The 24551-nt window shown below is 37.4% G+C and overlaps 1 protein-coding gene across 1 annotated transcript in view; it reads right to left on the minus strand.

Annotated features, from left to right (window-relative positions):
* The window catches only part of magi2 (membrane associated guanylate kinase, WW and PDZ domain containing 2), a 126894-nt gene that overhangs the window by 79243 nt on the left and 23100 nt on the right, over window positions 1–24551 (minus strand). The window contains exon 2 of the mRNA XM_015404087.1: window positions 12185–12301. Coding sequence (XP_015259573.1) covers window positions 12185–12301 — 117 coding nt within the window. The remainder of the gene's footprint in view (window positions 1–12184; window positions 12302–24551) is intronic.

Raw genomic sequence — 24551 nt, forward strand, 5'->3', positions numbered from 1 at the left:
AAAAAGAAAGTGACATGATAAGATTTCATCCCCTGGATTAATAATAATACTAATAATTGTCACCTGTGTGACATAACATCCATCACAGAATCATCAATTGGCCCATTGTAAATCTGGAGACGCGGCAGACCACAGCTCTGGTGGAAGAATATGTTGACAAGAAAATCTTAGCCATGCATTCAACAAACCTGGCATTTATTGAGGAGTAGAAAAAGGCAGCCATTTGTAAAAGTAAAATAAAATTACAAGATGCCTCAATCTACATGGGGCACACCAAAAAAAAAAAATACTAAATAACATTATGAGGTCAGATAAAAACAATAGAACTTTCTGACCTGAAGTAAAAAATAGGTGTGTGTTGGGAAAAAAAAGCCCTGTATTTCATGCTGAACAAAGTATTCCCTATGTAAAATATCAGAGAGGATCAGTGCATGATGACGTGCTACTAAATGTTTAGGCCAAAATCTAATCACAAATTTGTGGCAAGACTTGAAAACTGATGTCTGCAGACTTCTCCATCTCTATGATTGAGCTTGAGCCATTTGTACAGAGGAATCAGTTGAAATCTCAGGTTATAAATGTACAAACCTGGTATAGACATCCATTAAATCAATGACATTGCAGTGAAAAGTGGTTCTACAAAGCACTGACTCAGAGGGTGTCAATACAATTAAACAACACTTAAAATTCTTATCACTTCACAGCTTTGCTCCCCTGAATTGGTCTATCCCTCTAAACCTCAATAAAATGCTTTGAAGTTTTGTGACTCCAGTTTCACTTGACTACTTAAGACACTAATTTTCAAAACAGTTACTGTATGTTGCCTAATTATGGAAGCAAGTGTTCAGAGAGTGCTTAGATAAAATATTTGAACGGTGACACACGAAAGAGTTTATCACTGGCGATCAGGATCATCATACAGGTCATCATTTACTAGATGCAAAATATTCAACTCTATGGAATAATAAGTCAAACACCTTCTAATGTGTAAAATTTTATACATGCCTTGGATTTTTTTTTACAAATTTCCTCAGAGAAGTTTGGAACAAAGGTGTCTTTATGATGGCTGGTAGTATAAGACTGACAAAAGATCTATTTGAAATTGTGTCTTTTCTTGGTAAGGAATGATTGAGAGGCCTTTCAGTGTTTTAAAGATTCTGACAGTCACATTAAAACAAAAGTATAAGCCTTTTACATTTTGTGTCATTACAAATCAATGTGTTTTTCTACCAATAAGGGTTTGATTTTCATTTAAAAGATTAAGACACAATGACATAGGACAGTAATACGTTTGTAAAGGCTAAGATGCACCGATGAATCGGCAACGCTTGCAAAGTGGACGATTTTCACGTAATCTGCCATGACCAGCAACCGGATGGTCATTATGAAGACAACCAGTTTCAAGCGCCTCGTTGGGTTTTTCATGAGTTTTTCTCTGAGCAGACATGTTTCTTTCTCTTGTGCTTGTTCCAAGTTTGTTTTGTCAGATTACAAAAAAAACGTGTCGACGTAACACCCGGACAACCAAGGTAAGGTGAGATGGCGTTCTGGAGCTTAGACAGGATCAATGGGAAATCAATGCAAGAACACCGGCAGACAGAGAACCATAACTGGAATAAAGTGACCAGTCATGCCCCCTTCTGGAGCTAAAGTACCACAGCGGCTGGTTGCCAGTTCTAGCTCAGGAAGAGAGCAGAGAAGCACAGCAGTAGATTGGAGAAACCTGCCAGGCAAACAGAGCGCTGAAAGCAGTTAAGAGGTGCAGCTGACCCAGGCTAGCTATATAGGCTAAATGTGGAGGATCCAAAAAGGATGGCAATAGAACAGAAATGTCCGCCAGGCAGACAGCGTGCTGAAGATGCGGGAGAGGCAGTGGCTGCCCGGGAGAAGAACAGAGCAGGAATAGGCGGCGGCCAGAGGCCAGCCTCTAGAGCAGGGTTAGCCAATTAAAAATCATCAACCAGTAAAGGTCCGGAGACATTTTTTAATTATAATCTGTTACCTTTAACAGAATTTAACACTGAAATAAAATCAGGTGTTTATGCATACATGCTATACCATGAATTTTTAAATAAAAAAATTGAAAAAAAAAATAGAAACATTTTTCCACTTTTAACTCTAAAGTGTTTTTTGAAGTAGAGAACAACAAGCTTTCAGTTTGGTATATAGATTCCGTAAAAGTAAAAAAAAAAAATCCACTGGACTTGGTTTCCAAGATTTAACTATGGAATGACTATGACCTGGATGACTAAGAATCCTTATAAGCATTTGGTATATAGACAATTTCCTGATTCACATATTTTATAAACCATGTGAACTGACCGTTTGTTATTTTTTTCCTTCTTTTATATGGCTTAATGAGAGAAGCGGTGACAAAGACATTCTAAAGCACATATCAAGGTGCTCATTCATGAGCCTGGATTGATATTTATTTTTGAATATGTTCATGGTGGAGAATCCGCTTTTCTTTTACCAGTTCACCACGGTTCTTCCAGCAGTCCAAACTTTCTCTTCTCTCTTTTTCTCATCGTCTTCTCCTTCTTTCCAATCGCCCGGCTTGCCACAGGTTTGCCTGCTCTGAAAGTGGCTCACAGCAGCAACCCAGACTGACACAACTCATTGGCTAATTTGTATCACGTGTAGCCGCTCCAGAGGGCTTTACCATATTTACAGAAGAAGTGGCGCAAGTGAAGTTAGACTCTCTTGTCGGATAACATGTGGTAATTTATAAATGTTTTAAATCAGGGTGGGTCCGGATTAGCCAGCAGGTGGATCCGGATCCGGGCTGCGGTACGTTAATCCGTGATCACTGCTCCATCGGTTAACTGCTTGAGGTGATGACGACAAATATAAAACGTAAGAAAAAAAATCCATAAGGAAAAAAAAGATAAAAGACTATTGAGAAGAAATACAGATGGATTTCATAACCTAGGCTTTTTAAAAACTCAGTCTCCTAACACGGTACATAATATTAAAACAGAATCCCTATGGAAATCTACAGCTGCTAAATAAGAAAATGTTCCCTGTAAAATCTCTCATCTAATCTACTTAGAGAAAACCTGAAATAAACTGTTGAATGTATAACTTTTGCTTGTTCAGTCTACAAACAATGGTACCATATTAGGCATGCATAAAATATGAATATCTTACATTGTTATTTTATATCCCTTTACTTTCTAATTGCCAAGGTAGCTTGCACTAGCAAACTGTCCTTGCATGGAAATTAGCAGTGTGCATTGAAATATCATGCATGCATCAGGGTTATAAGGGTCTCTTTCTCCTTCCACGCATCATTTCCTCTTATCGTAATGAGAGTCATTTTTATTACTCCTATCATTATCAGACGCATACATCATCTGCCATCACCATCTCCATCCTGAGCATCCTGGCTCTGTTTCCCATTAACATCTTTATCTGCTCCTCCTCTGTGGTCTTCACTGGAGGATTCCCTGCAAGGAGCTGCAGAGCTGTGGGGGCAGCCCGAGTCCAGTACAATGGATGTGAAACGACAAAGCTGAATGTATTTATAGGCTATCTTGGTACAGAAATGTGCTGCTCACTGTTCAAGCTATTTATAGAGCCTTTTTACTGATGCCACTGCGTATAGTGCAGGAGCCGAGATGTTTCTCCTGGGAATTACTTACTAGACTCCCTCATATCTGCCTTCCACCCTCATTTGCTGCTCTCTCACTCTCCCGAAAGCCTTTGTCCTCTTTCTTAACACTTTCTATCCTCTTTCCTCCTGACTCCCCCTCTCCCTACCTCCTTCCGTTTTACCATCTTCTCAGAGTCAATTTGCTCATGTCCACATTTATCACCGTCCCTTCCCCCAATCTGATTCCTGAACACCTTGTTGTTTTTATTGATTTCTTTTTATTCCTTTTAGCCCATTTTGACATTAGCTTGAAACACAAGTTATCTTTATAATTGATTAATCTAACATAGGGATTAATTATTCTGTGAAATTAAAAAGAAAGGGTTTAACAAAAAAAGTTATTAGTGTTATGATCAATGTAAAAAATTTATAAATGTAGCTTTCATTATATTTAAACTCCTCTGCAAAGGTGTTTTTATTCCTTCAAAGGAAAATGATAAACGGTTTCTTCTGATCCAAACTGTAATGTAATGAATTTGGTCCGCCTATGTCAATATTTGCACCAGGTTTTGCTGCAGATTATCATACAGTTTGTCCCGTCTTTGACTAGGCTTTTCTAACACATGCATATGCTTTGATCTATGTCCCTGTAGCCCTGACTGTATGTTTAGAGTTGTTGTCTCACAGGTTTTGCGCCGTGTATTTACTCTATACATTTTCCCCATCAACTCTGATCTGCTTCCCAATCCTTACTCAAGAAAAGCATCTGGATAGCACATTGCAGCCATAGCCATGTTTAATCTAGCAGTCTGTTTTTTGGTGATGTTTGACATTTTGCTTAAACAAAAAAGAATATTCTAAGGCTTTGTTTCTTTCACAGCGTATGGCAAACTGCAAACAGACGTTCCTTTTAACAATTGTTCTCTTCACATCACTACTGCAGAAACACAATAATTGGGGAGTTCATGGTTAGTAGTTGACATGTGAATACATCCTCACAGCTGACCTGTCTAAAGCTCCTCCAGAGTTACTATGGGAATATAGGCTGATTCTCTAAAAAAATCGTCCCTATTTTTATAGCTTAATGGTTAATTTAAATGTATTTAAGAGAAGATTTGTGAAAGAATTGTCTTTAATAGACTGCTGAACTAGCTAAAAGATTATATGTACATAATAGGAAGGATGTCAATCTGCATCATCTGCTCATTTGGTGGATCAGCAAACTCTCATTCCGTCTAAATACTTTTCTAACTACTTTGAGCTAAGAAGTACAGTAACATACCCTCTTTAACGCTAAAGCCCAGCTGATATAAACTCTAAAAGTTTACTAGGGTTTTGGCTTTATCTCTGATTAGTATTCCTTAGTCTTTAAAATGCAGATTTCACCAACATTCTCCAACCAAACCTTGAGGCTTTTACAGACCATCTAAGATTAAGATAGCTTATCACAATGTTTGAAGAGAGTAATTTGTTAGTATTTTTGGACAGAAAAGTAATTTAGATTGAAAGGGCAAAAAATTATTGGCCCATTGACACTACACTTTTGAATCCTTGTCGAGATCGGTCCGAGCACGGTAACAGAGATATCTGTTGAATGTAAATGGCAGGCAAACTGAACCAGATCATGCCAGACAAAACCAAATAGTGATAAATTTGTACTAGTTCATCAGTATGGCTCAGCATGGTTCAGTTGAAGCTCAGTTCTAAGATATTACAGAGCACATGAGCTCAGCCTCCGTAATCATGAAACCTCAGACATTCATAAAAATACTAGGTTCCCTACCTGGCCACACTATTTCCAGTGATGATGCCACTTAACAGTGTGATTATCCTCAAATTCTGTCGTTGTTTCCTGCAAGCCCTGGTTAGACTATTGTAGGGTTGTCACGATACTAAACTTTTCAACTCGATACCGATACTAAGGAAAATATTCGATACTCGATACCATTTTCGATACCACAAGGATAAAAACAAAGACTCCAAAATTCTACAGAAAATTTTCATTAATAAATAAAATACAATAAATAAATACAATAACGGTTGTATGCTGTGCACAATATTAAGCAAGCTTGATAAAAAACTTAAATTAAGTGTTCCTTCCTTGGCTATGCTTTGCACACATAACAATCACACCAGCCAAACTGGTTAAAAAACAAAAATAATTCTCAGCAGCTGCACCTGTTACAAAAAAAAAAAAGTCTGAAACTGAAAAGTGCAGAGAATTATTCAATCACACAGTGTTCTGAAAGTGCATTGTCCTCTATTCTGCACTTTAGATGAATGACTGCTTAGGTGCCACTGGTGGTGGCACTGTATCGATACTTTTAAAAATGAGTATTGTATCCGGATACAACATTTTGGTATCGATACTTTTTTGAGTTTCGACACTTTTGACAACCCTAGACTATTGTTTGTTGTATCCACTTTCCAAAAGCTGACTCTGTCAACTAAATTCACCAAAGGCTGTCTTCTTCGCCTGAATCTCCGCAAACAACAAAATATCACAATGATAACAAGAGAGCAGTAGTACTGCAGATCATTACAAGGAGGCGAGGAACCGTGCTAGCATGATATGTAAACAGTTGTAAGGAACCAAGCTCAGCACGGTTAACTGATCCAAGCTCGGTCCGAACTCTGCAGAGATCGGTTTCAGAAGGGTACTGTAAATGGGGCTTATGAAAACCCTGCACAAGGCTCCTTCTACTTCACAGATACTATGTGTGCTACAGGGCCAGGTGTCGGTTTAATTCCCACCAAAGTAATACAAAAGTTTAAGATGCTACCATTAAATTTGGAAAAAAGGGGTGTGAAAACTTCTGAGACAGTATGAGTCAATTCCCACAATGATGTTAACCTCTCCTAAACACGTTGGTCACTGTGAGCTCCTTTTACAGTAAAAATTCTGAGCATGTCCTTGAAGTATCAATCCTGCAGTAGGTTTTCCATCTGTGCTCATGAAGAACTGAGGGTATGTAAAAAAAAAAAAAAAATCCAAACTCGCAGACAGTCGCATACAAACACTAGAGGCTTCAATACAAAGTCTACAGAAGGGTTTTCATATCAGACAGCTCATTCTCACATTAGACTCATTATGTTTGGGGTGGAGCAGGCTATCCTTGAATCCAATGACATAACAGGATGCAGTTGATGTCACCATGTGTGCCTTCTAGCTGTAATAACACATACACATATACAAACTCGCTGACAACCAGACACACCTCCTCCCACATCTTTGACAGCATGTTGTGATGCAGAGTGGCGTCTGCTCGTCAGGCTGACAGACCGGCTCTGACAGCCTGGTCAGAACGTTGTAGATGAAGGGAGAAAAAAAAGAACTACTATAACAAAACAAACAAAAAAAACAACAAAAAAACACACTGATTTTCAACTGCTCTAATCCATGACAACAAGCAGCCTAGCCGGTTAAGGACAGAGAAGAACTAAGAAGCATCATCACTGTTTTTAATCGTTTAATGCTTCACTCTCATTCTTCAGCAGTTACTGCTAATATTGGATTGGGATTCCCAAGAAATCATGTAACATATATGCATAAAGCATCCTCACATACAAAAGGACTGCCCAAAATCTCAGCATATGGTTTCTGCATTTTTAAGATATATAGATATATAGATTTCTAAAATAGACTGTAAACATGCAAGTGCTAAACTTAGGACTTCATGGTGCTTGAAATCAGGTTTTGCATTGTGTCCCACAAATAAAAAAAATGGAGGAACACTAAAACTGTCTCTAGATTTTAGGAAAGTGGCCATTAAAAAAAGTAATAAAAACTTAACGATTCCACATTCTCGCACGGACATATGTCTGCAAATCTTCATGCATATCCAATCCAATGCACTATATTTATATAGCACATTAATTTCAGTAATACATGTCATATGGCGAGTGAAAGCTGATAATTCATTGCTCACCAACCGCCGCCTCTGAAATCCCAATGGGTATTTGTTCGGCTGCTAACATGAAATGTTCAATGACATAGCAGCAACATTGTTGTATGGACGTCTTGGTGGCTGTGGCAAGGACTCTATCCAGAGTAGGAAAGGAGGTGCAGAAAAAACAGGCCCCAGACACATGGTCTTTATTAGAACACGCAAATGAATGATGCTGGTAACAGCGGGACCAAAACAAAAGTTTTCCACAACCAAGGGACAGCTGAAGCTCTCTATTATAAAACCCCAAACATATGAAGGTGTGCACATGTATCACACAGAAAACACAAGAATAGATAACATATCTTTGTTGAACCTCATGAGTGTCAGGGTTCTGCCCTCTGTTTAAGTTTATTTTTAGTTTTTATTTGTAGTTGTTTTCCAAAAGTGTTATGTTCTTGAGTTGCTCTCTGTTCCTCCCTTGTTTCCTTTCCCCTTGGCTTCCTTCTAGATGCATCCATCCTCACCTGTTCCTTGTCAGCTCAGTGCAGTCTTTGTTCTGTTTCATACTCTCCTCGGCAGTTGAGACGTGAGATTTCCCCAGAAGTTTTCTGGTTTTGGGTTCCTTATATTTTTGTCATGATGTGGCCTGATTGCTCCACCTTAATTGGTTATTTCTTTCACCTGCCGTTTTCCCTCCCTCCCGCAATTATCATTTATTCCTCTCACCTGTTTCCTTTAGTTCATATTCTGTTTAGCCTGAGCATTCGGGGCCAGATCATTAGATGTTCTTTTCTGTTCAGTCTGGTCAGTTCTGTTGATTCCAAGGTTCATGTCTTGGATCCTGGCGGCCAGTGGAAAGAGAGTTTTGTGTCTGTCTCGCCTACTAATTGTTCACTGTTCCTCCCCTGCTGAGTCCTCAGGGTTTTCGGCTCTATACGCTGGGAGGATCCGTTTTTATTCCAGTAAGCCTGGCTCCAAGGAGGAGACCAGTTTAAGCAAAGGATTGTGGGCACCCATATGGCTCCTTGCACAGCTAGCAATGTCAGGGGGTCACTATGCTAAATTAATTAATGCTAGGAAGAATCATGTTCCCTCCTTTTAGCCCCTTTCTTGCTACTAGCAATATCCAGATAACTTTTATTATCGACGGCAGATGTACGTCATGGTGTGCTTGGTGTGAGGATTGCTTTCGACGCAATGACTCGATGCAATCTGCTTGTTTTCCTTAGAAACCTTTGCATCAATTTGAATGTATGATCCGGTTGAATTGTCTTTGTAAAGTGCCTTGAGATGATATTTGTTGTGAATCGGCGTTATATAAATAAACTGAATTCAATTCAATTGAGGTGAGTTAGCTGGTTGGGTGTTCATTTGAACACACTGAGGATAGTGAAGGTAAGCCTTTCTAAATTATGATGTAGCCTGCTGTGAGCATGTGTCCTTTCCTTGTCTGCTTCCTTCAACCAGTGCTGTCAGTCTCTTTGACAGTGGCTATCCATTGGTGGTACAGCTGAAGACAAGCAAAGAAACAGGTTGAACATCAAGCAGAGCCTGAAAGGTACATTGTTAACTATAACTCCAACTTTTGGGTTGAGTTATGATTAATGTCCACAACAAATTATGACAAGCAACACATGGTAGCATAATATCCTTAATTAAAACATTTTGCTAAAACATTTGTTCTATTGGAAGAGTGTACAGTCATTTTTAAATGTTAATATAAACCAATAAAAGAACAACCGCATTTATCAATCATCTATTAGAATTTTGTGTTTTAGAAAATGGAAATAATTCTAGTTTTTATTTTATATCTTTACAAATGTATGAAAAAAAAATGCTTAAAGGAATTTCCAGACTTTCCTCAATTTTTAAGGAACTCTGGAAGCCAAGTGGGGAAACAACGACAAACTTTATAGAACCAAGTTAATTATTCAAAAGATGAAGTGTAGAAGTACTACTGAATTTTTAGACTTCATTACACTGCATCGCTATTGTGATGTGATGGACAGATAATTACAGAAACGTAATAACTATATAATCACACAGCGTAATGTTCTGTTTGCATAAAAGGTTTGAAGGTGACAGTAATTGAAATATTCTGACAATAAGGGAGGGAAATAGGCACATGACATTCTTCAGAATTAGGAGGGAGACGGTGTTAGAAGGTTTAGTCAATGTCCATTACCTTGGTGGTCACTCTCAGTCGACCCTTAGCTGCGCTAAAACACAGCTGACAGAGACAGAAAACAACAGAGAAAAGCCAAAGACGGCGGTACAGGCAGGCAGGGAGTCAACTCTGACACTAATGTCAAAATACTACAACTACTGGTAAAAAAAAAATGCATAATTCCTCTGTATACACCATTAGCAGAGTTGTTTCTACTTTGTTTAGGGATTTTTTTTCACAACCTCTCCCTCCTTAGTGAACAGTGACAGCATATGACTCACAGCCTGAGGAAATTTTATGGTGATGGCTTTTAATTTCTGATATCAAAACAAGTTCCTGGGCAGCACTTTTATTGAAAACCCTCTAGCATTCTCATTATCTACTTGGATAGCTGCCCTTGAGCAAAAAAATATTGAAAAGATAATAAACAATTCAATCACTTTTAATCCATTGGTCATGGCTCTTGTAGGTCTTGAATGCCTACTCTGGAAATGATTGTGTAATCTACAGACACTCATTCACCACTTTATTAGGTGCACCTATCCAACTGCTTGTTACCACAAATTTATAATCAGCCAATCAAATGGCAGCATCTCAATGTGTTAAAGCACGTAGACATGGTCAAAAAAATCTGCTGTAGTTCAAATTGAAAATTCGAATGGGGAAAAATGTGATTTAAGAGACGTCAAAGGTGGCATGGCTGTTGGCGCCAGGCGGGCTGGTCTGAGTATTTCAGAAACTGCTGATCTGCCATAGCTGTGGGGCCAAAACATCCAACCAGTTTACAGAGAATGGTCTCAAAAATGTCAATTTCCAGTGAGCTGTAGTTATTTGGATGAGAACACCTTGTTGATTTTAAAGGAGAGAGGCTAAAAAGATATGCAGAATGCCTTCTCCAAATACATATCTTATCAGGATTAAAGTAGAATGGCTACAGCAGCAGAAGTCCCCACTGGGTGCTCAGAAGAAGAATCTGAGGCTACAATTCACTTAGACTCCCTAAGTTTGTTAATAACAGATCAAAAAGGGATGATTTAGTCATGAAACCCCCTGCTGGAGCAGAGTAACGTCTATAACATTCAGGGAGGTATTTTGGACCAGAGATGTCAAACACTAATCTTATTTGTAGTTAATGGAAACATTATCATTAATAAAAATAAAAAAACTATAGAGTTTAAAGGTTTTGATCCTGAGTTAGAGCTTTCTTTTATTGCATCGGCCCATCCCAGACTCTACCAAAAGAAAAAGGTTTACCTTAAACTAATGGCAGATATTTTTATGATAGACAGGCTTTACATATGGAAGCTGCAAGGAGAGGAACTAGTGGGAAAGGAAGGCAACAAAGTAAAAAAAAGCTACAAAGGTTTAGAAAGAATGAAGGAAAAAATTAATGAAAATCCTCAAATTATAGACTTTTCCATGCACTGCAGGACTCATGTTTAATCATTTTGTATAATCTGTTCAGATCACAGCAATTAGTTATTCTGACCTGCAATGGAAAACTAGTAATAGGTCAATTATGACATCACATCCTGATCTCTATAGGGGGCCTCATTTGTGGAACTTTTCGCCCGAATGGCTACAGAGACACTGAAAAGACTTTAAAAGCTGTGAAAATGATTCAATGACAACAGAAGGACAAATAGCAAGAAGTTGAGTAACTATGCAGCTGCAGGATGGTAATAAACTATCCCCTCTGTCAACGGCTCCACGCGCCAGCAGAGGAATCATTTGGCAGACGCTTTAACAACCATCATGACACCAAAACTAACCTTGATTCAAAAGCCTAATTGAGACTACTGACAGACAGTCCAAGAAAACACGGTAGGTGAGTTAAAATCCCTGAAAGTAAATAAAAAATATAAAGAAAACCCTAATAATCCACTGCTTCACATGCTGCATGAACATGGAGAAACAACCAGTCATAGAGCTGATTCATGAGCTGCTCGATGCATTGACAGAGGGAGGACCTGCTGCGGAAATGACAGGCAAAAGGCACTCAAACACAATGACACTGTGAAAACAACCCACATTTCATGTGTAACCCACAGGCGGGACGCGTCTGAGTGACGGTTTGTTTGTCCAGCATGGAGAAATTTACCAAACATTTCTAAGAGAGACATTATTATCTCTTTAGATCTCTGTGTGTTGTGCATATGTGCTGAAGGGGGTAGGGCATCACGACAACGCAAGCCTCCAGACAAGAAGGTGGTTGCCGTGGCAACCTCGGACGACTTGGGGAAAAGAAGGAGCGATAGACAGCGAGACAGAGAGAGAGAGAGAACCAGCATGTGTGCACTGACAGAAATAAGGGGGCAACATCCTAAGGCGAAACAAAAAGGGGAAAAAAAGAACAGGAAATAAGGCTCTGGGAGGAGTTGAGACTTGAGAAGCTTCTTATTCAATAGGAAAAGAAAGAGAGAGAAAAAAAAAAGTCCAAATACACTGAATTATTGCAATAGAGAGATCAGAGAGGAACGAAACAATGATGTGAACATTGAAGTGAAAGAATGTAAGGGTGGGGACACTTACAGGGAACAGTGCGGAGGTAGAGGTTGTCTCTGATGATCTGCTGGTGGTCGTGGTCCACTGAGCCCTTGGAGAAGCGTAGGTTGAGGTAGTGCCGCAAATCTTTGTCGACTACCCCACCTGAACACGGAAAATAAAAAGAGATGTGTCAGTGTCAGGTCTTAGTTGATTACACAGCAGCATAAAGGAATGTCTTATTCATAGGGTGTCCAAAGATCTAACAAGATATCAAAAGAGCTTTTTGTGAACCCTGGTTCATATGATGAGATTGTACTAAAAGAAGGAATAGTAGATTGATTTGTCCGTCTGTTATTGTACTGTGAGGCTAAACACTTAGCTTTGGCCAAACCTGAAAACCTTTGTTTTCTTGTGGAAATATCATATTCCCGAGGATACAAAACACATTAGTGGTTTGTAAATATCTATACATTTAATTCTGCTTTTATTCCAATTTAAGACTGTTTATATCCCTGCTATTATTTGCAGTTTTTCCAATTTTTGTAAAGTTGTTTTTTTAATTTAGTTTTACAAGCATATTCTAATACACTTTCAAAATGTACCTATTCAGTACATTTTATTGTTTATTTACTGTAGATGATTTTTTCTGTGCTTAAAACTTTTCCCTAAATTGTTGCTAAAAAGATCAAACCCCGCCCCCTAGAAGGGTTAATGTTTACAAGTAGCAACTCCTTATCTACGTTTACAGGTGCCAGGTCAGTTGCCAGTTTGAGCCAACACACCATGTATCTCAGTCCAGGTATCCTTGGATAACTCTCCACCCACCTTGCCTGCTGTTGGTATGTCAGCGTGCCCCAGGACGGCTACAATTTATCTTACCACCACCAGTGAGTCAATGAGTGCATGAAGGACTGAATATGGCATAATGTGCTTTGGGGTTTTCATACTTAATAAAGTGCTATAAATGTGCATGCTGTAACATTTATGTACTCAAATGTAGCAACATGTTTTCAAACGAAGATGCATATTTTAATGTATGAATGGATTTCATTAAGTAATGATGTAAAAAAAAAAGTAGAAATTAATAACTTACATAAGCAAATATTACTATTCAAATGGCAGCCTTATTAGATGCATTAAGGTGTAACACATAAATATGTCAGTATCATGTTGTTTTTGCTGCACTTCTTATCGTCCAAGTCCATTATACACAGAAACCACAAAAGAGAGTTAAAATTATTTCCTGAGAAATTTCTATGTTTCCTGCCTGTTTATGTTGCAATATGAACTTTACACTGTGCACCCATGTGTTAATTACAGCTAGATTCAGTGACCTCAGCTAGCAGAGCAGCAAGTGAGGGAGACTAAATGTATTTCTGTTTCCACTGTTGCCTTGCAGAGCTGCTGCAGCTTAGATTAGGGTTGACCCATTGATCTAGGCTTGCTTCAAAGCTCATTTTCTCAAAGAGCCACATAAACCATTCAACCTATTGTTGAGTAGTGGATAGTTAAAACATAGCATCTGCTAAAAATATTTCTTTTTTTTTCTTTTATAGTCCATGTGTATGGTGAGGATGTCACCGGCCACAGCAACACAGTGATTAGGCTATATGAAATAAAAAGCCTTATATATAATATTTATACCTGATTTATTATTCCTTTAATTTCAACAGAAATATATTGGTTAAAGTTTGTTGGTTTCTTTTTTTATAGTTTCTAAAAAAGGAAAAACAAAAATATCCACAAACAATTATTTGCTATTTTCCCCTATCAGAGAAAGGCTTAAAAATAAGCAAGTAACGAGTTGAAGTAAAAAATTAAGAAAAAAAAAAAACATTTGACTATTAGTCCAAATGCCAACCATAATATAGTTGCACAAATGCTTGGCACCACGTCTAGTGCATGAATCCTCTGGAATCTAGTTAGCTATGTATTTGTTGTCAGTAAAAAAGTTGTTGAGAAAACGTTACTAGTTTTAAAAATAATATCCCATAACCAGTAGTGATCCCTCAAGAAGTGGGTATACTCGTACACAACCTTTTTTTTAAGATTTTAATTTTTTAAGGTACTTTTGGCCTTTATTTTCATTATTTCTGAAAGTTCTGAAAGACAGGAAATGGGATTTGACACAAAGAGAAACATGCAGCTACATTGGGGGTGAAGACCACCATACATGGGTTCCTGCACAGCGGTGTAGTTTGTAGCACAAGAAAGTCCTGGGTTCGAGTCCTGGCCGAGTCTTTTGGCATGTTATCCCAATGCATGAGTGGGTAGAGTCCAAAAACATGATTGTAACTTTGATTGGTGAGTCTAAATTTACCCTAGGTGTGAGTGTGCTTGTGTATAGTACAGTATGTATATCTCTGCCCTGTGATGGACTGGCCTCTGTGGCTAATACTTTCTGAGCCTGAGGGATAACCCTTCACTAACCATGTTTAACTTTAAAGTCAGAAAATCATTTTGGTTTCTTTTTGTTTCTATGTTTTGTTTTGTTTTTTGTGCATTCAATAAAAAAACTAATGCAAGTAAATGACACCCTTGTTCTCTCTGCACTGTCATTTTATCACTGTGGCAACATGTTTATTTAAATTCCTTTCCCAGACTGTGATTGAAAATGATTTAACAAAATAAAAATCTCAATGTCAAAGACTACGTTTATTTCTGCACATGGTAGTACAAACCCGAGGCTGGTTTGTAGGATTCTACTTTTTAAAGTCATAATTCCAACTTTCAGCATTGGGGAGGGGTTAAATCTGCTGACTTTTAAGTACAAACAAAATGCAGCATTTACAATGTTCAATTTGCAAGTTAACAAAACCAGTTGAGTTTGCTGGTTTACAGTTCAGTGACCAGATCAATGTTTGTTAGCAACATTCAAGAGAATGCACTTCTCTCTGCTTATATTGTATTAATCACATGCTAAGGTCCAGTTAACTCTTCTAGCTTGAAGACTTAGACTTAAACAGATTTATTTTTTCATTTTTTAAACACGTATGTAAACAAAAAGAAATTTAATTTAAAACATCTCTGGACCATTTAATTTTTTAAAGTGCAGCCTTGAAAAACATTAATAAGTACATTTTATAAAAAATAGTAATATAAATATATGACTGGAAATTGAATATTGACTGTGTATTGATAAAATTGTGATGTTCTGACTGAGAGGTAGAACTGAATTGCAGCACAAGTTTAAAGTTTGCAATTAAGAAAAAAAAAATTTTTAACTGGAAATTTCAAGAGACCAGGTTTGAGACTTAAAAAATAGCAACAGTTTAGTTTTATTGTTCAAGTTTTAAGCATTAAATTTATTTTATACCTTAATCTGCTTAGAATATGATTAATTGTGGGCTTATCTTTCTATAAACCTAGATCAATGACTCATATTTTTAAGGGCAGGTGAGAAATGTTAAACACTCCAAATCAATTTCCACTTTATTTGGAAAAGTAATTCCCAGACCCGGAATAAAAAAATTATTAATTCAAGTTTGATTCCAATGCTGCATAAACCATGTGCAAAATTTGCAAAACTAGAGGCACTAACTAATAGTGTTGTCCAGTGACCAAACTGTTAGCAGCAAAAGTAAAAAAAAAAAATAAAAAACAATGTCCCTCGCAATGCATTTTATACATTATATACTTGTGCGAACAATTTCTCACATGAGACTGATTTACAGAGGAGAACCAAAAAGACCTTTTTAGTATCCACCAACTTTTAACATATGAGCCGGCCATATTGGATTTTAAGGTTGGTTGGGAATCTCGGGTATCAAAGTCAGAACTTTTTGGTTGGCAAAGCTGCAGTAAATTGGGGATCCAACTTGAGAATTTTGGACTTCAAATATAAAGCAAAATGCATCAAAACCTTCTAACGAAAAATACAAGTTGCAACTCATTTTGCTTAGTTTCGTGCTAGTAGCTCCAACTAACTGTCATAGCCAAATTTAAAGAACCAGTGCTTTCGCACAATGATCTAAACACACATATTAGTGTAACTGTGTAAACCAGTGATCCCCAGGGACTTAATGTGCAATGTCAGCAGGTCAGGTAACAAAGCCTTTAGAGGACAATAACACCCTCTCCCCGGCTCTATGTTTCTATAGATTATGTGCTGTATAAGCTGTTTTTCTAATCATTAAATCACTGAAGTGAAACACAGTAAAAACAAGGAAAGAGCAGTGCTGAATTCAGAGGAGTAACACCAAAAATCCATGTGAAGTTCCACAAATAGTTTCTGCTGCCTGCATCTAAAACAGGAGGAGCCTTAGGAGGATGAGAGGAGGAGAGATCACTCCACATGCAACATTTGGTATGCAATAGTATCACATCCGACAGCGGAAGGGATGAGGTTACATCCTAAGCATTTACAAATGACAAACATGTCTTCTCAGTCATGCATACAATATTGACCTCCTGCCAAACTGAGTCAACAGCCTTGGGCCTACAAGTTAATGCAGCGCCTACCTGTCAGGGGGAACACATTGCACTCAAGTGGAAACGCATTCAGCCCCAGTGCTAACACATGCATGCGAGTCCCTGACACAGGTGACTCTGTCACTCCGGAAAAAAAAAGTATCCCCTGTCTAGAACATCTTGCATTGACTGAAAACATTTGACATTATTTTTCAGCAAAAGGAAAGAAAAACATAAGGGTGGAAAAGAAAAAATGATGTGTTAATGTAAAAGCACACTGCTTTGTATTCAGACACAGGTTTAATGTTTGGCATGCATAGACACAATACATGCACATGATAAGAAGAGGATAGAAAGACAGACAGGAGCTGAGATGAAGACCCAGACAGTGATGATAGAGGCAGTGAAATCGGTGCACCTCAACAGCAGCTGGCCCAGATGTTGATTTAAGAAAAAAAAAAAAGCCCTTTTTTTTCCAGAGGCATATATCCACAGACAGCCTGTCCTCCCCGGCGTCCTCTAGCTTCAGATCCAACCGCCACACATCCTCCTTTACCTTGGTGAAACCTCCCCGTCTTCCCAATCTTCCTCTGCTTCTGAACTGCTGCTCCAGCACACAGCAACCGGCTGCAGCCAATTTTAATCCCAGAAGATGACGACCAGGTTGGGGTTGTAGGGGGGGATGGTAGATGGAGAGAGACACTGATAGATGGAGAGAGACGACGACCGTCAGGAGGAGGAAAAAAAAGAGGAGAAGAAGATGTGCTAGTGGGAAGCCGGGCTATAAAAGATAGAGGAAAAAAACTGCCAGCCAATTGGTGAGGCCACTTCTACAATCCTGCAGCATCCTCTATCTGCTGCTGATGTTACTACAATGGATTGGGCATGTGCCAGGGTGTGCAAGACAAAGAGAGACAAGCTGACAGACAGGAGCATCAAAATGCCCATGCATGTGAAAACATTCATAGGAGGGAATCAGCTTTTTTGGTGCACGTCTGAGTAACTGGACGGATGCTCCCTGATGTTCTTCAAACACTCTGCATCCCACCCACCACTTGCCTGCCCAGTCTGACCTTGTGTTTACGTCACACAGCAGGAAGAAATACAAGCAAAATGCAAGAGCAGCGAGGATTCTGAGGTTGCACGTAGCTGTACGCACACGGAGGACAGATGAGCTCACAGCTGCGGATGCCAGTGAAGATGCCTGTGGCAGTTTCTTAAGCGAGGTCTGGGCAAAAAACAGAAATAAACAAACACCAGCACAGAGAAACATGCTACTGATATTAGATGAGTATGCAGAACGGGTTAATTTGAAGATGTTTCACTAGTAGTGCAACAATAGTAGAAAAAAACATTTAAAAAAAACTTGTAGTTTAACATAAGAGGAGAAAAAAATATGTACAAGACATACTGTTAGGCTTTCAAAAAAAAACAACCCAAATCTCAAAGAAAGAAAAGACAGTTCCATCAATCATCACTAACCTATCAAGGTAGACAGCATTTACTGCAGCTCTTGCTCAAAGACAAATACAGTAGCCCAGTCATTTAACATTGACTCACTATAAAGTCTGTTAATCCAAAACATTCATGCAGGTAAAAAGAAATCTGTGCCACCACTTACTGACTTTTCAACAAAGTGGCCTATTTACACAGTCAGCTTCAGATTCCTCCCTTGTGTCTAACAGCAGCTGGTACAGTTGCCAAAAATGTCGCTTCGTCCACCATAGATGTGAGAGGAGTGTCTGCAAGGTACTTTGTGAATGATAATTCAGTGTTCCATTTGATGTGTAGTAGGGTTTTTATTTACAACACCTGTTATTTCTTAAGTGCATCAGCCACAGAAAATGCATTAGAAAATGGGTTAAAATTATCAAATTTTGACACCTTGAAAGCGACACCTCTCTGATTTTTATATAATAAACTAAGACCAATAACATATGTCACATATAACACATGGTAGTAGTGGGCTAAAGTATGTTTTCTTCTTAATTATGCACTTCATGCTGCTACTGTATTGTTGTGTTACAAAAAATCCTAACAAAACTTATTAAATTAAATCTATGTAACTTGACAAAACATGAGTTTGCACTGTTGCATGTGTTTAAGAAAAGACTGCAGAGTTAATGTGAGGCTCTAGTCATTTCAGCGCCCAGGGAAGACAGCTATAATTGCATGTTGTCATAAATATCTTACCGTTGATCTAACTATCATTTCATTTATGCATTTGAGTTTCCATTTTATTCAAAACATGTATTAAGGTGAGCCTATATGCGATCTTTTTTTACCTTTGCACAGTGTGCTTAAGTGTATTATTTAGTGAACAAAATATACAGCAAAACCTATGCATGCATTCACCAACTTAGAACATAGGATCCAGATAGAGCACAACAACACGATGAGACAAACTATGCAGGAGCAGAGGCACAGATGGAACAACAGCACCTCAGTTTAATGGCTGGAATCAATCAGTGTCCAGAAGCTACAATAATGATGGTAAAATTCAGTACATCTAACCAGATTAGAGAGGGGAGCTGCTGTCACTCACTGTGCTCATGAGGCACATTTAACTCATTAAAAAGCTGAGTTTAAGTGAATATCATTCAGAAATGACTCAGAGTCTCTACATTTGATTGGAAAGTACAATAATGTGCCAGACTGTTAATTTAAAAGCTCCACTTCAGCATCGCTCCCAGCTGAACAAAACAGGGACTATCAGGCACATGCAAAGACAACATATAGGAAAAATACATTAGGAATAATACTGTAGGTTGAATTTTAATCTAAGAAATATTCCAGATTTTATATTTCACTTTCGTTTTATGTTACATTTCCATGCCATTTTAAATTGGTTATTCAAAATAAGTACATATCTAAGTGACAGTGATTTTATAATCTTCCTAAATAGTTTTTAAAATGAGAAACGCACAAACTAAGCATGTCATTTTCCCTGCAGAAAATTCGACTTGCTTTCACTGAAAACAAATTTGCTGTCTCACCACCAAACATGTCCTCGGTTTTGAAAATGACAAACTTTGCTTTTTCACTTTTCAAAAGCAAAAAAAGTTTGAAGGAAAGGGAAAGGAAAAAAAAAAACACAAGGATCAGAGAAGCATAGGAAAGTAATTGATGATAAAATGATAACAAATTTATTTAGCAAAAATAAAGTTCAAAAGTTCAAACAAGACTGGGCCCATCAAGGAAAAATCAGCATAATCCAAACCTGACACAGGAAAAGACCTACCTAACTGCCACTCAAAGGAAAAAAAAAAAAAAAAAAAAAAAAAAAAAAAAAAAAAAAAAAAAAAAAAATATATATATATATATATATATATACTGGTTGATCAGACCATTTTGAAACAAGAGGGAAACTAAAAATACCTTTTCCTAAACAAAACTACAACAAAAGACCAAACTAATCAGCATCATACTAAATCAGCAACCTATGAGGAAGAGGACTTAAATATTAAACTTTCAAAGTGTTATTATGGAAAACAAAACTAAATACAGAAACCTAAACCCTTTCTACACCCCTTCTAAATGTAAGTGGAAGAGTCCACTTACATTTAGAAGAGAACTAGATTTAGAGAACTAGGCCTCCATGTCAATGAGGAGATCTTTTGCAGCTGGGGTCTCTTTTCCTTTACTGGCTTCACTCATGAAAGCCTCCCAAGAACTGGCAACTCAAATGAAAAATATATTAATGTACAGAAAACCAAACAGCAAGAAATGACAAAATGAGTCAACTAAATGTGTGCACCCAAATAGTTAACCAATGCCAAATCAAAGTAGAAAAAAATAAAATACAGTACAATAAAATAGAAGAATTAATGAAAGAATTACCAGATAATTTGTTGTATGGTTGCACATGCGGCCATCACAAGCTCTTTGTTCAACTCCCTCTAGTGGTCTGGAGCACTTCCGTTTTTTTTAGAGAGCATTTTCAGCCGTTTTTCCTATTTGCATCAATTTCTATCTTAAATTGCAGATTTGTTTTGCCTTTTTCCATCTCAAATTGGCTATGCGATGTGTTTAGAAACAAACATTCAATTGGCTCAGATGGTTAGATGGTTGGGTGAATTATTCATAAATATTATGAACAAACTTTTAAAAATAAGACAACTAATTTGATCCAATTGTACAATTCCTCTAAAATCAGTATTAATTAAGGGGGATTAGGTTACAAATATATGTTTTGTTATATTTTATAGATGTTAAATGTAGGTTAAAAAAAAACTCTGTGGGGTACAAAAATTGGGATAAAGAAGTTTAAACTTTTTACCCTCGCTCTAAGTCAGATATTATTTATCAGTAATGTTGGAAATAATACTAATATCAGAACTAAGTAACACACACAAAACTTTACATTTCAAATATGACAAAGAATGATTATTTTTCCAGCTTTCTAAAATTAATATAATAACAACTATGCAATGTAAACTAATTAATCAAATTTAGTGAATTTCCATCTATATGTGGGTGCTTATATTAAATGTAGACAATTATGACAATTATTAGTTTAATAGCAGTAATTTTGGTTGATTAATAAACCATTGCTCCATTAATGTTTGCATTTTGTGGTGTACAAAAGGTATTGTCCTGAAATATTTGTACAATTTTTAATATTCAGCCTCGGTCTTGGTCTTAACTCCACCCTTGCTTAACAACACACAATGTCTACTACTATTGTGATGAACAATCAGAGAAATTACAGATGAGGTATTTGCTTTCACAAAGTACCAGGCAGATGCTTTACACTAATACCAATAGGATTTGTATATTCAAACATTTGCAGTGAAACCACTTATCTTATCACTAAAGATAAGATAGATAAACCACTTATCTAGGACATAGACTGCATGCTTATTGTAACTCTGCAACGATAAGATGCTACTTGAATGCAACCATCTTTCTGATGTGTGTTTGTTGACAGTGGTGGATATATTCTGGTCCAACTGGACTTCTACGAGTCCACCATAAATGCTGCTGCAACAAAGGTTAACTCAGTTTAGAAAGTTATTTACTATTCTGAATTGGCCTTTTACAAGTCCCAACCTAAATCCCACTGAGCATCTTTGTGAGCTAAATCATGTTGACTGCAGAATGTCCCCTTTAAACCTGAGATAATTGGAGCAGCTTGCTCATGAAGAGTGGACAAAAACACCTGCTAAGAGGAGCTGAAGACTCATTGACACTTATAGAAATCATTGGATCGCACTGATTGCCTCAAAAGGTTAAGATCAACATCATTTTATCCAGGCCTGTTTCATAAGTTTATTTTTAAAGGACTTCCATTGAAGCAGGAAGGAAAAACAAGGTCTGACTATAATTTGTTAATTTTTATGGAATTTGTATTTATTACTACTTTATCAGATTCAAGTTGTTTCAGTGACCATTGTGTGTTTTCCTTTCATCAAAAGGAGGGGTACCAGCAAATCTGTTCACATGTGAAGAACAAAAATAACGTTCTATAATAAAAATGAATCACATGAATTGCTTGTAGCATCATAGTTTGTTTCTAAAACAAAAAAATTCAACGTGAAAAATGACAGTCCTCAACCAACACTTAAACCATCAAAGTCCTCCTCGGTTGGTCAATGCAAAGTAGTTGCTTGATGATAATTCCACCCATCATATATTTTTCAAATGCATTTCCGGTTATTTGTGTGCGGACGAAGCTTAGAAAATACGTTTCTCTTTCGTTTCATTACCATTGCACTTTGCTTTGAACATTTTACAATTTAATAACTTTCATTTTGGCTGTGCGGTCCTTCATATCTGGGAACATCTGAGCACCCTGTGTAAAGCTGGTCACCTGAATTACAGTAGGAGCTATAACTTTTTTTTCTAAAACTGCAAATGACTCCACCACATCACAGAATTAAGAACTAATTAAAATTTATATTTCATTATTTGTGTTATTCTTATAAAATCCACAGCCAGAGAACTATCTAATGCATCTACAAACAAAACAATCAAAACTGCCATAATAGTCACCAAAGAAATGTAGATGAATAATTTATAATCCTAATAATTTTCTCCTAGACTTAAAGCTTTACAACTTGTTATAGATGACACATATTTCCAAACAGTTCTTCAGGCAAACAGGTGTGTGAATGCATACTAAACTAGGGTTTGTATGGGGAATTTATATGCAGGAACCAACAGGAGCCATTTTGTTTGATTCGGGTAGACATAATTAGATCTGACATATCCACTCTACCAGCAGGCCAAGACAGGAGAGCAACACCCTCCCTGCACACTGATTTACTGTGCTTGTCTGCTAACAACATTTCTTCACCAAACTCTTAACTGCAAATAACCCTGTAGTGATGCTTCAGGTATTCATTCTTGCAAACTCTTAGCCTTATTATACATCCACTTATTTATATTCAGACTCACTGTGATAAACCGACCAGCTCAATTATTCCCCAAGATACGAACATGAACAAACAACCAAAGTGAGTAAAGTGAGGGCTGTTAGAGGTTGGGATCTGAGCTGATAGCTGATGGTTGGGGGCGTGCAGGCAGAGGAGATGTGAGATGGTGTTATTCCTGAGTGGTTGTCATGGAGAACGAAACCCACAGAGGCTTCATAATCAATAACTTTCACCTATTTGTACTTGTCGTTCTGATTACAAAGAAGTATAAAGGCACACAGATATTCATTTTCTGAAACAAAAAGCATAAAAATGTAAACTGAAAAATACATTTGTCAATAAATGATAAACAAAAGTGTTAGATAATGAATTAATTAAATTTTTGACTAAATTTCTAATAGTTGCATTTGTCATTATGCCCTGTCATTTGAGTCATGACAACAACAAAACAACCTTAAAGGACTTCTGCTTAGTTTGTCTGAAAATGTTTGGACAAATGTTCAGTCAATTATGGCGGCCTGCACTAGAGCATGAAGTTACATCATAAATCAAATGGCCAAACATGAAACACAAAAAAAACAGACCTCACTAACTTAGGAGAACGACAGGGAGTCAATCATCCACATCTAAGTTGGAGTCTGCTTAAGAGGATGGGCCTTTAGGTGCTTAAAAACAGCTGCATTACCACAGGTTGCTCTATCTGATCTACAAACTTAACTAATAACATTTAAATAGCACAATGCAAGATCACTAAACAAATAGGTTATATCATCAAATTAAAGCAAGTTAGTGTTTTACCACTTTTACAGTTTTCTGGGTGTTTACTTCATTGAAGTGTAAGAACTAAGAGCTGCTTTTCCTTATATTCGGTTCTCGTTGTGGGTTTGCAGAGTAGATTTTAACAAGAAGATCTGAGAGGTCCTGACAAGAAGTCTATAATATATTGTGAAGCTAGGCCATTCAGTGATTTATGGACTAATACATTATTCAAATTATTTTAAATTTAATTCTTTGAGATACTGGGAGCCAGTGGTCAACTGCAGCTTTTTACTCAGACCTCTGAAGACACTGTTGCAGCAATCTAATGTCAGATGACAACTTCAAGATGGCTCCACCTGAAATGCAAGTCAGTTTAGGCAAAGCTCTGACAAATGCAGAATAGTTTTAACAGCATAGAATTACCTAAGGCATTTAATGAGACATTTTACCTGATCAGCAAACCGTCACTCAAAGACACTAATTTTTCTACATTGTCAATAAATTATTATTCATTTAAGTCAGTAAATTGTTATTTCAAGGGGGAACAATTGACATTTAAGCCCACACTTGCTACAGACAGAGGAAAAGCAGGGGACACAATCAGGCCGACTTTGAGTGAAATTGTGTTTGACACCTTTTGCGGTTACAAATAGCGGGTGAGGGAATACATTACATAAGCGAGAGGGGGGGAAATCTTAAGTATGTTTTTATTACATGAATGATTAGGCTGTGTATAATTATTTGTATCCAATGCCAGTACATCGCCTTTGATGCATTTTATTTCAACATGTGTTTGTCATGAACACAGCAAGGCAAGCTTTCTTCTAGCTAAACATAAGCAAAATTATAACATTATGGCAGAATTA

Source organism: Cyprinodon variegatus, unplaced genomic scaffold (genome assembly GCF_000732505.1).
Source record: "Cyprinodon variegatus isolate N-32 unplaced genomic scaffold, C_variegatus-1.0 Scaffold35, whole genome shotgun sequence".
Classification (NCBI taxonomy): domain Eukaryota; kingdom Metazoa; phylum Chordata; class Actinopteri; order Cyprinodontiformes; family Cyprinodontidae; genus Cyprinodon; species Cyprinodon variegatus.